Below are 13,789 nucleotides of genomic sequence, written 5' to 3'. Positions count from 1 at the left end.
AAAAAATCGGACGGGTTTCGCTGGCCGCTCACATCCACCTCCTCACTAAGGTTCTGCAAGAAAATAGTTTAGCAGCGAAACTGAAGAAGTATTATTTTAACATAAACAACATACACGGCCACATCAGGAAAGAAATGAACAGCTAAAATCAACATGGAAATGTCTTATATTACATTAAACTTATCAATCTTTTACTACACTACACATGTCGCATATGATTGGTGGCTACTCTCTCGCCGCTTAGAGGTGCGGTGGATGAAATGCACTACCAGAGCCTCGAACTAAATCTAGGTAATCGTCCAGGGCAGAGAGAAAACTTCTCGCACTGCAAGTAACCTCAAATGAAAAGTAAAACAATACTCATCTGAAATATTTTTTGTCTCGGAACAAAATATTTTTATTTGTATCGAATGCAATTACTATAATTTGTTATTTAGTTCATCAGCATCAAGCGGTTGTTGTTGTAATTGCCCATCTTGGTAGTGGCGACTAGGGAGGGGGGGGTGCTAGGTCAGTTTTTCAGGGCACTTCCATGGTGCCACTGGTAGTTCTACGACCATCACTGGCTCGCTGACCCACCAGAACCATTTGATTGCATTACACAACACCCTGGACAAGCCAGGTACTCATTTATCAACCAGGGGCCATACTTTCAAAACTCGTTAAGTGAACGTAAGTACTTACGCTCTATTTTCTTGTCTATTATTGGTGGATTTTGCTTGTTAGGCCGTCAATGATTGGCTGATGAACTTACGATCTCTTAACTTTTTTTGAAAGTATAGACCCTGAGTTAGATGAGTCACGATACCCACACACAGCAAGCTCAAAAACGACGCCTCGACCGCCACATTGTGACCGCCTCGCACATACCTGCACACCTCGCTTGTAGAACTCGTGACACCGAAGCAGGCGTGCTGAGCCACGCTAAAATACTGATACNTTATCGTAATTATATATACTAGAAATTTATGACCACCAATGAAAAATTTAGCGACTATTCCAACATAATTTGTCCACTTAAAAAACTGAGAATAGTAATTCTTATTCCAATCAATCGCTTTAACTAAAATAAGTTGTAAACCAGCGTTTAATTGCAATTAACAAGGCAAGAATCTTCTCATTGTGGCGAAATTAAAAAAAAATAAAATAAAAGTTTGTACAGATATTGCCTTAGTGAATGCAATCACAAAGAACAGCCGAGAGTTTTCAAGAACTTCTGATTATTTACAATAACACACGCAAAGAACATAATTGATGGGGCGTCCAAGAGCCCATTATGAAGGACATTTCTGTCCTTCAATCCTTAACACGTTAAGTGCCGCACGACCCACCGGTGGCTCATACCACCGGTATGAATATGACCTGAATACGACATAGCCACACTTAACGTGTAAAAGGCCGGCCAAACACGGGCAGGTTGACCCACTAAAGTGCTAAAAGTGCGTTGTTATTTAGACACATTCTTTGAGAGTAGAAAGTCCAGCAGCGTAATAATAATCAGAGTAAATATGAAAAGCTGGCCAAGACTCTCACCTTCCAGACATCTTCGTCTTCGTCGAAGTAAGCTCTGTTGATGATCTTCTCCTTCTCCTCGGGCGGGATGAAGTTCTCTATGATGAGCATCTTCAGCTTTAGTTCCCTGTAATACAAGCATAATCCATATAATCCATAATCCCTGTAATCCATAAGTCAACTTAGAAGAATGATTGATACTTCTTCCAAATAACCATGCGCTTTTCGCGCTTCAGTTCCCATCCTGATTACCACACGAATACCAACCCGTTTATTCCCACACTAATACCTACCCATTTATTCCCACACTAATACCTACCCATTTATTCCCACTCTAATACCTACCCATTTATTCCCACACTAATACCTACACATTTATTCCCACACTAATACCTACCCATTTATTCCCACACTAACACCTACCCATTTATTCCCACACTAATACCTACCCATTTATTCCCACACTAAAACCTAACCATTTATTCCCACACTAATACCTACCCATTTATCTGAAAGATAAATGCCGTGGCCACCTAATATCGTAGCCAAGTTAGGCACCGCCAGAAAGCGACAGTGAAAGCATTATTGTAATGCAAGGCATTTTGAATTGTAGGAAAAGCTTCAATGAAGATCATGCTACTTGGTCTCAAGAGTGCTACTCAAAACAATGAATGCGTCATATTGTTGCAATAGTGACACATTCTGCATGGAGCCCTTATCCGTCCTTTAGCCTGTTTAAACTGGGTCATGATGACTCACACAACGGCAAAATTTCATTTCAACTTGGCAAAGACTCTCTCATTTCTCTGAGTGTATGATCACAAATGCAGTCTTGACAGACAACCATACAGCGGGTGTGGCCGGGCTGGGTCCATGCATTCAGATAGACGAGTGAAACTTTGTCCAAATAGCCATGCACTTTCTGCTTTTGTTTGGGTCATCCTGATCCTTTTTGGCTTGAAAAAAAGAGCGTATAAGTGCTGCGTTCAATCGTTCAATAAGTGAATTTCTACGTGGACAAAATGTCCTATTAACTTTCTCAGTGCACGACGCCAAACAAAAGACAGTAACGATCTCTCGCATGTAGACTGCCTCGATGTCCGCATCACATACTAGGGATACGTGGAAAATAAACTCGTGCAGTTGCTCACGTATCCATCACTAATCTATACGAACTTGGTGAGATCCTCCTGGGTTTGTTGCATGTCGGTCCTGTCGTTGCTGAACTCCTCCTGCAGGTCCAGCATCTCCTGCTTGACGCTCTGCAGGCGCGTGAACATCTTCTTGAGCTTCTGAGTCTTGGCCTCGACTTCCTGCTGCAGAGATGAGAACGTCGACGCGATCTCGCCAGAGCTCTCCTCTTCCTTCTCCAGCCGTTGCAGCATCTCGCGCTCCCGTCGCTGCCATCAAATTATAGGTCTTAATAATATAAAATAGGTCCTAATATTTCGAAATGATTCTTTATAAGTCAAGACAAGTGTTTATGTTAAAAAAGTTTTTAACAATTCAATTTCACATCAAAATCACATGCAGAGAAGGAAATTTTCTCGGGATTTGGGTAGGGATGGAAATGACTTTTACGTCATCAGCGCTAGCTCTGAACTTTTCTTAATTTCAACTAAAACTTCAACTGAATTCTACTCGTTGGTGTGGTAGATAATGTTCCTGCTCACCTTGTGCTCTCTGAGCAGCTTGTTGTTGTGACTGATAATGTTTCTGCTCACCTTCTGCTCAGCGAGCTGCTCTCTCTGGCGCTCCAGTCCCTCTGCTGCTCGTTGGTGTGGCTGCTGATGTTTCTGCTCACCTTCTGCTCAGCGAGCTGCTCTCTCTGGCGCTCCAGCTCCCTCTGCTGCTCGTTGGTGTGGCTGATAATGTTTCTGCTTACCTTCTGCTCAGCAAGCTGCTCTCTTTGGCGCTCCAGTTCCCTCTGCTGCTCGTTGGTGTGGTCGATGATGTTCTTGCCGCCACAGAGCAAGCGACTTATCACATATCTTTTAGATAAAAATAATTAACAATCAAGCTTCTAAATGAATGCACAGTAAGTCCATACTTTAGGGGCTGGTATAAAGTTATTATCTTTGATAAGATTAAACTAAATTCTTTTCACTAATTCCTCTGGGAACATAGGTAAACATCTTCTCTGAATGACATTCGGAAAAAATAAAACTCAACTTCTGAAATGGGATGAACGCAATCATGAAACTTTTCTTTTAAAATAGATAGGAGGTTTGCCGTCTAGAAGAATTTTGATGGAAAAATATAATATTTTTATATAATAGAGGTGGGGTTGGGGTAATGTAGTAATCAGGTTTCTGTTATCTTCCTTTCCTTACAAACAGGGCTGTATGCAAATTATTTTCATGTGCTATCATTTTTGATTGCTAGTTTACTTCACAGAAAATTAAAGTTCTGACAGGAAAGCTACATGCAGCAACTTTAACATTTGATCCAAGGCCTAATGGTAAACTAGTCCAGGTAATTCTTGGAAAGTTATGTTTGTGCCTCGAACACTTGACACGTTGAGTGCAGTGCGGCCCATCGGTGGCTAGAGAGGCTGCCGGATGGCCAGAAAAAAGGCCAATTCCGTGGATAAAAAAGCCAACATTTCAAAAATTACTGGTATACTTGTAAGTTGCGGTGCACAAATTCAATTTTCTTCTTATTGTACTTTACTTTGTAAATTACAATAAGGAAGTACCGCCATCATAAATTTTTGCCGGACAACGCTATAAAAAAATAAATCACGGGGAACTTGTCCTGAAAAAAAGACCAAATGGAAACCTTGATAGGTCGTGTCGCACTCAGCGTGTCAAAGAGGCATCCAAATCAAAATCACTGGTAATAAATAATAGGAAACTGTTCGTCAAAAAAGTGCTACGCTTTTTCAAGAGGAATTAATATCATGGTGTTAATAGAATAAAGAAATATTGCGGGCGTTTTGCTGTGAGGGCTGTAAGCTGACAGAAGTACATATTTAACTGTCAATTGTTTTCAGTGACAACATCAATTATGAAGGAATAATCCAGACACATAGAAAACAACAACATTTGCATTTCAAAATCAAAATAAGCAAGAAGAACATGGTAGTTGTTATGCAGTGAAGACCTTATTTATGAAGGAAGAAGTCAAATAATACAGAAACTTGCAATCTAAATAATACAGAAACTTGCGTAATAAACAGACACTTGCATTCAATTACTAAGAATAAGATAAGAATAAGATAAGAATAAGATAGATAAGAAATCATAACAATAAAGCTAGCTGTGATCAGGATGGCAGCAGATAGCGAAGGCAGGCACCTTGAGTCTTGCGATGTCCTCCTGGTACTCCCTAAGTATGGCATCCTTAGGATCTTGGTTGATCTTAGGTTTGTTGTGGATGTTCTTGGCGCGGCTGGCGTAGCGCAGCGTCGTCAGCGTCTCGTCGCAGTTGAAGCTCGCTGGCCCGATGTTTGCTACCATTATTGTCTTCGAGTTCCCGCCAAGCGAATCTAATAAATAATTTGGATTGATTATTGATAATCAACCACCAGAATCTCTGAGGAAATGACACGATTATAAAAAATTGATAATATGTAGTTCATAACTCGGTTCTCTCCAGTAGCCTGTGCTGCGGGCAGTTTGGAGAGAGACTGGGACTACAAGACCGTACTTATGTTAGGGTAGGAGGGGGGAGGTTAGCGTCATAGGCCGCTCACGCCAAAATCTGGAGGCTATTCAGACTACTGACTGAGAAAATAGAGGCAATTGAGGCTACATGCCAAGAAGCTGGAGGCTATTGACTTTAGGTTACAGGCTGAGAAATTAGAAGCAATTGAGGCTTCAAGACACTAAGGCTGATAGCTACTACTACGGCTGGAAGTTGGGCCCAAGGCTAAATAATATTATTTAGCTGAAAATATATTGGAGCTGAAACGTGCCTGACGCTAAAATGCTTCTTGTGTTAGAACGCTCCAGAAGCGGGCTAAACAAGAAGACATTAGCAATACTTGCCATAAGTACGCGAGTTTAAGAATACCTATGAAGATTACATCAACTAAACTATAACACGTTCGAGTGTTACCATTTAAGGAAAAGATACATACATGTTTGCCAGACGTTCAGAAATAGGATGTAGATCAACAAATTTCAAGCTTGAGAGTCTTAGTGACCAGTAACGGGAGCGCAATAGAAGTTAAGAATCAATTGAATATAGCGGTAGAGGTCGCTGACAACTTAATACAACCTAATGACCTACGCATAGCCGAACACAAGAGCTTTATTCAAAGCATCAATATTTTTATTTTTGCTCGAAATAAACACATTGTATTTGTAGCTAGACTGCACGGGAACAAATTCAAGTAAAAGCAAGGGGATCACATCAAAGTAAAAGCATACCCTGCAGGAGGCGCGTGAGCTTGGAATCTCTGTATGGGATGTGTGAACTCTTGCCGTCCACGAGGGCAGAGATGACGTTACCAAGCGCTGACAGAGACAAGTTGATCTTGGTGGCCTCCTTCAGACGCTCACCCTGCACAATAATCTTTGCTTAGACGGTCACATCAGAGCCGAAAATATAGTTAGTTTTTTATTGTTTTAACATAGTTATGAATTACTTAAAAAATGCTTGATACTTGTGCCCTGAGATTCACGAGTTGGATACAAAATTATTTATGCCCAGGGTGTTGAGGGTCTACGTGTAGCCCAGGGCCCATACTTTCAAAACTCGCTAAGTGAACGTAAGTACTTACGCTCTATTTTCTTGTCTATGATTGGTGAATTTTGCTTGAAAGGCCATCAATGATTGGGTGATGAACTTACGATCTCATAACTTTTATTGAAAGTATAGGCCCAGGGCGGGAAACAGACTATCGGCGCCGTGTGAGGCGACCAACCCGCCACATGTGCGACCTTACGAAGGCGGCGCATCAGCGTGACCTTGGACTACGAATTCCTAAACTCATGAGGGCCTCTGCGTGTAACGGCTGCAGGTGCACCAGAAATGTTATTGTCATCGCTTTCTGTCTGATCTTTGCTGGAGTTTCCACTTAAACAGAAAGTACTATAGTGAGCGCAAGTGGCTAATGTGCTTTGCATTGTGCAAAAGGAACTGGCGAAATGTTAATTTTTAATAACATAGTTTTTGATAAGACGCGGTGTAACGTCACTCATTTTAATTTATTGTGCTCTAATGTTACCATTAGTTAGTGCATAGATGGATTATTAAAAATGCTCAGAAACGTAAATCAAGCACATAGGTAATATAGAGTGCGCAGTGAAAGTATTTTTTGGAGCACCGTAATGACCATGTGAGAAGCCGACGTTGGCAATACATTCTTGACCTACAATCAGCTGATCCGCACGCTACTTGGCAACACCGGCCACCTTCGCATATTTCACATACTTCCATTCGTTGTATGTTTAACAGAACCTTGTATGTATCATGTTAATATCTACAGTGCTGTCAGAAGCTTCTAGAGGCGAGCGAAGTGATAGAAGAGTTCCTTAGAAGACTTCCTTATTGCTCAAGACTTCAATACTGAAGGAGTAGCCGAGAGGAAATGTGGGAGTTGAAGAGGACACCAAAATGTGTACATTAAGGCAAACAAAACAATTTGATATCATCAGACAAAGGCTTCAATAATAAGACAGTCACGAAAGAAGACAAGCGCAAATAAAAATTCGAGGTTCTTGAATAAATTACTTGAAAAATTCAAGCAGTTCAAGGTTTTGTTCGTCTGTAGAGAGAAATCTCCCCGTGTGCTGTTGTTACCTTATCATGCATACCACGAGAAGCACGTTAAAAAAACAGCTTCCAAACCCAGTAGGAACCAATAAGAGAGCTAGGAAGGTGGTTAGAAAGTGGAATTTCTCCAAGCATTAAAAGACCTGTAGGAACACAAAAAGCCTTAGCTGAACGTTAGTGAATAGTTTAACACATGGTACCAATGTACCAAATCTCCAATGCACCAAAGAATAGCAAGGATTATCTTCGGTAAGGACATCACCTTCTCCATTCTGTGAGAGAGTAAAAAATCGGACGGGTTTCGCTGGCCGCTCACATCCACCTCCTCGCTAAGGTTCTGCAAGAAAATAGCTTAGCAGCGAAACAAAATAAGTTTTATTTGAACATAAACAACATACACGGCCACATCACGAAAGAAATGAACTGCTAAAATCAACGTGGAAATGTCTTAAATTAAATTAAACTTATCAATCTTTTACCACACTACACATGTCTAATTTAATTGGTCGCTACTCTCTCGCCACTTGGAGGCTCGTTGGTTGAAATGCACCACTACCAAAGCCTAGAACTGAATCTAACCGTCCAGGGCAGAGAAAGAAAGATTTGAAAGATTTTTTGTCTAAAAAAAATTATTAGTATCGAATGAAATTACTATAATTTGATATTTAGTTCAAGTAATATGAACTTCAGTCAGCATCAAGCAGCAGCGCTGTGAGGCAGCATGATCGAGCCACGGTCATGCGCTAGGAGGGTTCAACTCGAACGTCTAAACTTAGTGGTATGAAAGTTTAGACTATTTGACAAGTTACTCCAAATGACAACAGCTTTCAGTTTGAACCAACTAAAATTGAAATAATCTTTCATATCGATAAAAAACGATGTCATCAGGCGATACGTCATAGAGCAGCAGAGGTTCAACGGTAATTAAGTGGATGCACACGGTGTACCGCCATAGGCAGTACGTGCGTTCATGACGCTTGCCAACGCACTGCTTCTATACACTCGGCACAAGTTCAACGATTCATTGAGCCATCATCACAAAACTGCATAATTCAAGCTTTCTTCCATTTAAAATATGTTTTAATAGGGAATAACTATAAATGGAGCGCCCAACAGGGGAGGCGGTATGAAGCAAGGAAGAATACGTAATGTCAAACTTTTCGATTGACTTGACATTTGTGGGTACGCGGGAACAAGGTGACCATAAATGTGAACGGCCAATGACGGTAGAAGCAGAGTGCTGTCCAATGTGCATGCTGCACACGCTGTTGTGTAGGCTACCCACGCTGTACTACGTATACACGCTACCCACGCTGTGCTAAGCACGTTGCTGTGCAGTGCTATGCACGCTTACGTACACGCTACCCACGCNTTCATGTTCGTTGCTCTGTGGGAACATGTCAGGGGAGGCTAGAGCTGTGCACGTTCATGTTCGTCGCTCTGTGGGAACATGTCAGGGGAGGCTAGAGCTGTGCACGTTCATGTTCGTCGCTCTGTGGGAACATGTCAGGGGAGGCTAGAGCTCTCGAATGACGTTTGAAGACGTGCGAGTGGTGGACAGCTCAGGCGTCTTGGTTGACTCCAGTAAACGTGCTTGTAGTCAAGTATCTAAAACTTGTGCACATGGAACCGCTGATAGAAACAAAATAACGGATTTTTCTCAGCATATGTCAAGTATTTTGGTGTTGCAATATTCTCTGGTAATGCAAGCCTACACACCCAATAGCCCTGTTAATACCTGTCTCTTATACACATCTAGATGTGTATAAGAGACAGGTTAACAGCCGTTCAAATCGCACCCTCGAGGTAGAGNACAACAGCTGAAAAACATATTGGTTCACTAAAAGGGGTTTTATTTGTGAAATACACATTTGTGTTTAACCTTTATCTTTTAAAATAGCAGCGTACTAAATTTTATAGAAAGAGGCGCATGAGTTTATTTGTGTCTGTGGGGGGCGCTAGAAATTCACTAGGGAGCCAAAGGGGGCGCCAGCCGGAAAAAGTTTGGGAACCACTGCTCTAGACCCACCCACCCGACAGCCTCACCCCTCTAGACCCACCTACCCAACAGTCTCACCCCTCTAGACCCACCCGACAGCCCGGTTCTGGTTGCCGACGTGCATGACGTGCTGGATCTCAGTGATGCTCTTGCACACAAACTGCTGCAGGTCCTTGACATAGACGCCCGTGTCGGGCCTCTCCTTCAGTTCCAGGTGCTTCTTCTTGTGCTCTTTCACCAGCAAATCTCTGCAAGAAAATATCTGTCAGACACTTTTCAATTGTACAAGTTTTCAATTTCTTGTCTTTGTGATGGAGTGTACCAAACCAAAATTAAGTTGTTAACTTTAGGATTTAGTAAAATTTTGAATTCTATCACTATAACATTCATAATCGCAGGTAAATGCTGGAAGCATTGTATTATTAACAACAATACAGCTAGATATTCTAAACATATTACTGCATATCACAACCAACCTGATTTCTTCTTGATAAATTTCGAGGTAGGAAGCCCTGATGAGGAACTGCTGGTTGGTGCTCCTGGCGATGTGGCTGAAGATGTGGTGAAAGGAGTTCGGGATCACGCCGCGCTGCTCTGGCACGTCTGGGAGACCTGCAGCAGAACGGGCCGTCATAGGAGGTACGCAAACATAAGACACTGCAGTAGAACTAGTCTAGTATACATAATCTCGTCGTGAAGGCTGAATTATGGTGACGTCAGTGCACAATATTTCCTTAGTTCTTTCAAGACCCACCACTATTCTGTAAAAATTCTCCTACCAGAAGTCCATCCAAATGCAAGACTTTTTAGAGGCACTACATGCAGTAGCATCCTTCACCACATACAAGTAGGTAATTATAAATACTTCTTTTAATTCAAATGTACACTCAAAAAAAGTGTAGTATCTAATAGTTCCATTTCAGAAACTTGCAATAGTGCAGTCCATTCACATAGTCTCACTCTCATAAGTGATGGCTTCTGGCACTGACTGAAGCATTCATTCTGTTGATATGCTGCTAGCGTCTCATAAGCTGTTACTTTGATCAAATTTAATTTTGGCTATACAATTTTTAGCAAACGACTCTCTTGATTTCTTAATCTTCTTCTCTTCTCCAAATTGCTACCTGCAATATACTCTAATTGATTATTTTTGAACATGTCAGATCATGGTCTACTGTAGCCATTGGCAGTCTTTAAAGCAATGTGCAATATACAAACTGTTCAGCATGGTCAATTGGTCAAGAACACTATCCTCAATCTATAAGTATAAAAAATTATCAATGTTAAATTATTAACCTTTAAACTGAGTGCCCTTAGTCTACAAAAGATAAGAAAGAATTATTCTAACATAATAAAACATAACAAACCATTTATATATGCATCCTCAGTCCATTAAATGGTGTAATTTATTCTGTAATAATTTATTACCATTACATTATTACCTTATTTTTCAACAACTTGGAGATGAAATAAAAATCTCAAAGAATACAGAACGAACCTTCCATTGTGTAAGTCTTGCCAGTCCCAGTCTGGCCATAGGCAAAAATGGTCCCATTGAAGCCCATGAGGACAGAGTCAATGAGGGGCCGAAAGGTTTCATCATAAAGCTCTTCTTGTTTGGAGCTGCAAATGAGGTTTTTTTTGAGAGATCAGCTCCAGTTGAAAGCCCTTCACAGTACACTTAAAAAGGGTATAACAGTTTATAGAAAAATTATTATGAAATTTAGCAGGGATAAAACAAATTATATATAATGAATGAGCCAAACCTACATGCAAAATTAAATTGGAAACGAATAGCTCAACTATTAACTTCTTTAATCCAACTTAAACTTTACCAATGATATTCCTGCAGAATGTAGCTTTGAAACTTATGTTTGAACAGAACAATATAGGTATAACAGATGAGTTGTCCATGTTCACATTCAGACATTGTCATGGACTGTAAGAAGCTTTCTAATATAAAACTTATGGAATTTTTATTGTGACAAATTCATAGCAATCCTCAAAATGCTGCTGTCACCAAGAGCCGAAACCTTCTATCCTTGTACAGTTTAAGAGAACTTTCATCTGTAGCAAACATCAAGGAATAGTGAGGCTCACTTCCAATCATAGACGGCATCAAAGGTGAAAGCCTTTGGGGGATCTGTGGCAAGGGCTTTGGCACTGCGCACCTCCACCACTCCTCTGGGGACATCCATCTCAACAACCCTGCAATCCAAGAAAAAATAACATTTCATGAAATTCATACTGAAACAAGTAGACAACTCTGACCGTTATTTTGAATTTTTGAAATAATATGAGTTGGCAAATCTATTCTGTATTTTTTTATTCACCAGTCAGACTTAAAGGCATAAATTATTGTAATAAAAATGATAGCAAACAATTACCATATGGTATATAGGTATATACAATTATATAGGTAGGTATATATAATTGACATGTGAGAATTAAGATACCTGCTCAGAATTTTCTATACAATAAGAATGTGTACATACATTTTATCATGACATGTTTCACAGACTAATAAATAATGCAAAAATGCAAATCAACTGCAGGCAATTTACCGTGTGTTTCCATCAGAGGTCTCCTGCTCATTCATGGGGCGACATCTGACAACCACTTTAACATTTTCAGCACTACTGCCACTACAGCCTCCTCCTCCACCCTTCTTCATACTGCCTTCTGTATACTGAACCATCACATTGTTCTGGCATCACAGAGAATAACTCATCAATGAAATGTTTTTTAATATTAAAACAACAACTGGAATGTATTTCTATTCACTAACACAAATAAATCAAACATACTTACTTAATTTAATCACACAGAAAGCTCCCAACTGGAAAACGGAATAATAATTTCAATATTTATACTAAAATAATTGATTTAGTTTCACTACATCATTGGCATGCATAACCTTACTTACAATGCTAATTCAAGTATATCGCACCAACGGCACCATTATTTTTTAATAGAGACAATCATGACAGGACTGCTAATTCAATTGAAACCATATGATTGCAAGGTCAGTGAGCCATATTGCAAGGCAGTGATTAGAAATCAGCATGATGCCATATTGAGGTATCATTATAAATGTTGTGAAGAAGCTGGCTTGTTCTTGCCAATTTCTCAAAAAATTATATTATGAACATCAATCTCAAAATGGTTTGCAAAGACCAAAAACAAAACTGACTGCAATGTAGATATATTTGAATAGTGATTTTTATCTGCACAACATGTAACATTGTCTTACAGAAATAAAACTGGCATTATATAATTTTCTTTAGCCGTGTTTAAGACAGACTAGACTGGCCCTGCTCAAGTTCAACTATATAAATTATGATTTATATAGTTATTATTTAATGATTTTTTTCATCCATGATTTTTGCAAATTTTGCTCAAGATTCTCCAACTTTAAAATAGGGCAGAAACAACCAGTGAATAAGATATAGATTATTTAAATGGCCCTTAACCATTTTGTCAATTAATTTGATGGTTGTGACATTTAAGAAAGAAACCCTATACCAAAAAATCTAACCTTAGAAAAATTGTTAATGGTTTTTAAAGTACCATGAGATAACGTACAAATGCAATACTAATACCGTCAAACAGGGTAAAAAGGGACGGGCGGGGTAAATAGGGACACGAGTCCCACATTTCGTAGAAATGTTGTAGCAGCTAAACTAATCAAAATATTGCAAAACTAAAAATAGTGGCGTAAACTTTAACATTTTTACTATCTATTATGTATAAAGCTATTAAAAAAAATCAAACATTTACTGTCTCTAAAAATCGCTGAAAAAAAGTGTAAAAAGTGCGATTTTGGAACTTCTGCTAAGGTCTGAAGCAAAAAAAAATATTTGCCATATTAAAAAATTGTACTTACATAAAAGTTGCACCCAGGTGTTGGCTTGAAAACATAATTGACAGAATTTGCCTATCTCATTCGAAAAAAAATGGCAGCCATTTCCGCATGGCTTGGCTACTCGAGACACCCCTCAGGGTAATTATGATTTAGGGACACCCTTAAAAATGCATTTACAGTAGAACCTCAGTTAGCAAAGGTTCCAGTTAACCAAAAAATAGATTAACAACAAAGAATTTTGAATACATTTACCTCGCTCAATGAAAAATATTCACTTATCGAAAAATTAGGGCATTATCTGTCGTCACAAAATTGTATATAGAATGCAATACATAGAATTGTGCACCAGGCATCATAGAATGAAAAGTAATTGACCTAAACTATGATTTATTTCTTCAAAACATATAATGGTTGTCACTAAAACTTTATTTTCTGTTTCAGGTATGTTTTTCACAATCTTTTTTGTTATAGTGAAATCACTAGACTCAATTAAAATTGTGCGAAATTACAAACCATCCTGTAAGCTTACAGATACAGAAGAAGTGCTACATGGCTGCTGATATGAAGCTTGCAGTGGACAAGGTCATTGTCAATGCTCAATGGCATGTTGATGGATACAGTAATGTCACATTAATAATACAGTAATTAATGAATAATTGAATATGGTAATATCATATCAATAAAAGAAA

The 13,789-nt window shown here is 39.4% G+C and overlaps 1 protein-coding gene across 1 annotated transcript; it reads right to left on the bottom strand.

Annotated features, from left to right (window-relative positions):
- Positions 1-1,533: 1,533 nt before the first annotated feature.
- LOC108677933 (kinesin-like protein KIF3B) lies at positions 1,534-12,072 on the bottom strand (the record flags this gene model as incomplete). Its single annotated transcript, XM_018166249.1, has 14 exons — positions 12,047-12,072; positions 11,800-11,942; positions 11,336-11,443; positions 10,734-10,858; positions 9,712-9,847; positions 9,328-9,483; positions 8,701-8,729; positions 7,499-7,587; positions 5,889-6,021; positions 4,812-5,002; positions 4,265-4,269; positions 3,398-3,491; positions 2,689-2,912; positions 1,534-1,639 (listed from the first exon to the last, which is right to left on the bottom strand). Coding segments are annotated over exons 2-14 (1,530 nt in total), but the record flags the coding sequence as incomplete, so codon positions are not given.
- Between the last annotated feature and the right edge of the window lie 1,717 nt (positions 12,073-13,789).

This window comes from Hyalella azteca, unplaced genomic scaffold, assembly GCF_000764305.2.
Source record: "Hyalella azteca isolate HAZT.00-mixed unplaced genomic scaffold, Hazt_2.0.2 contig8251, whole genome shotgun sequence".
NCBI lineage: Eukaryota > Metazoa > Arthropoda > Malacostraca > Amphipoda > Hyalellidae > Hyalella > Hyalella azteca.
Note: the sequence above shows the minus strand (reverse complement) of the source record. Positions and strands in the feature narration are given on the sequence as shown.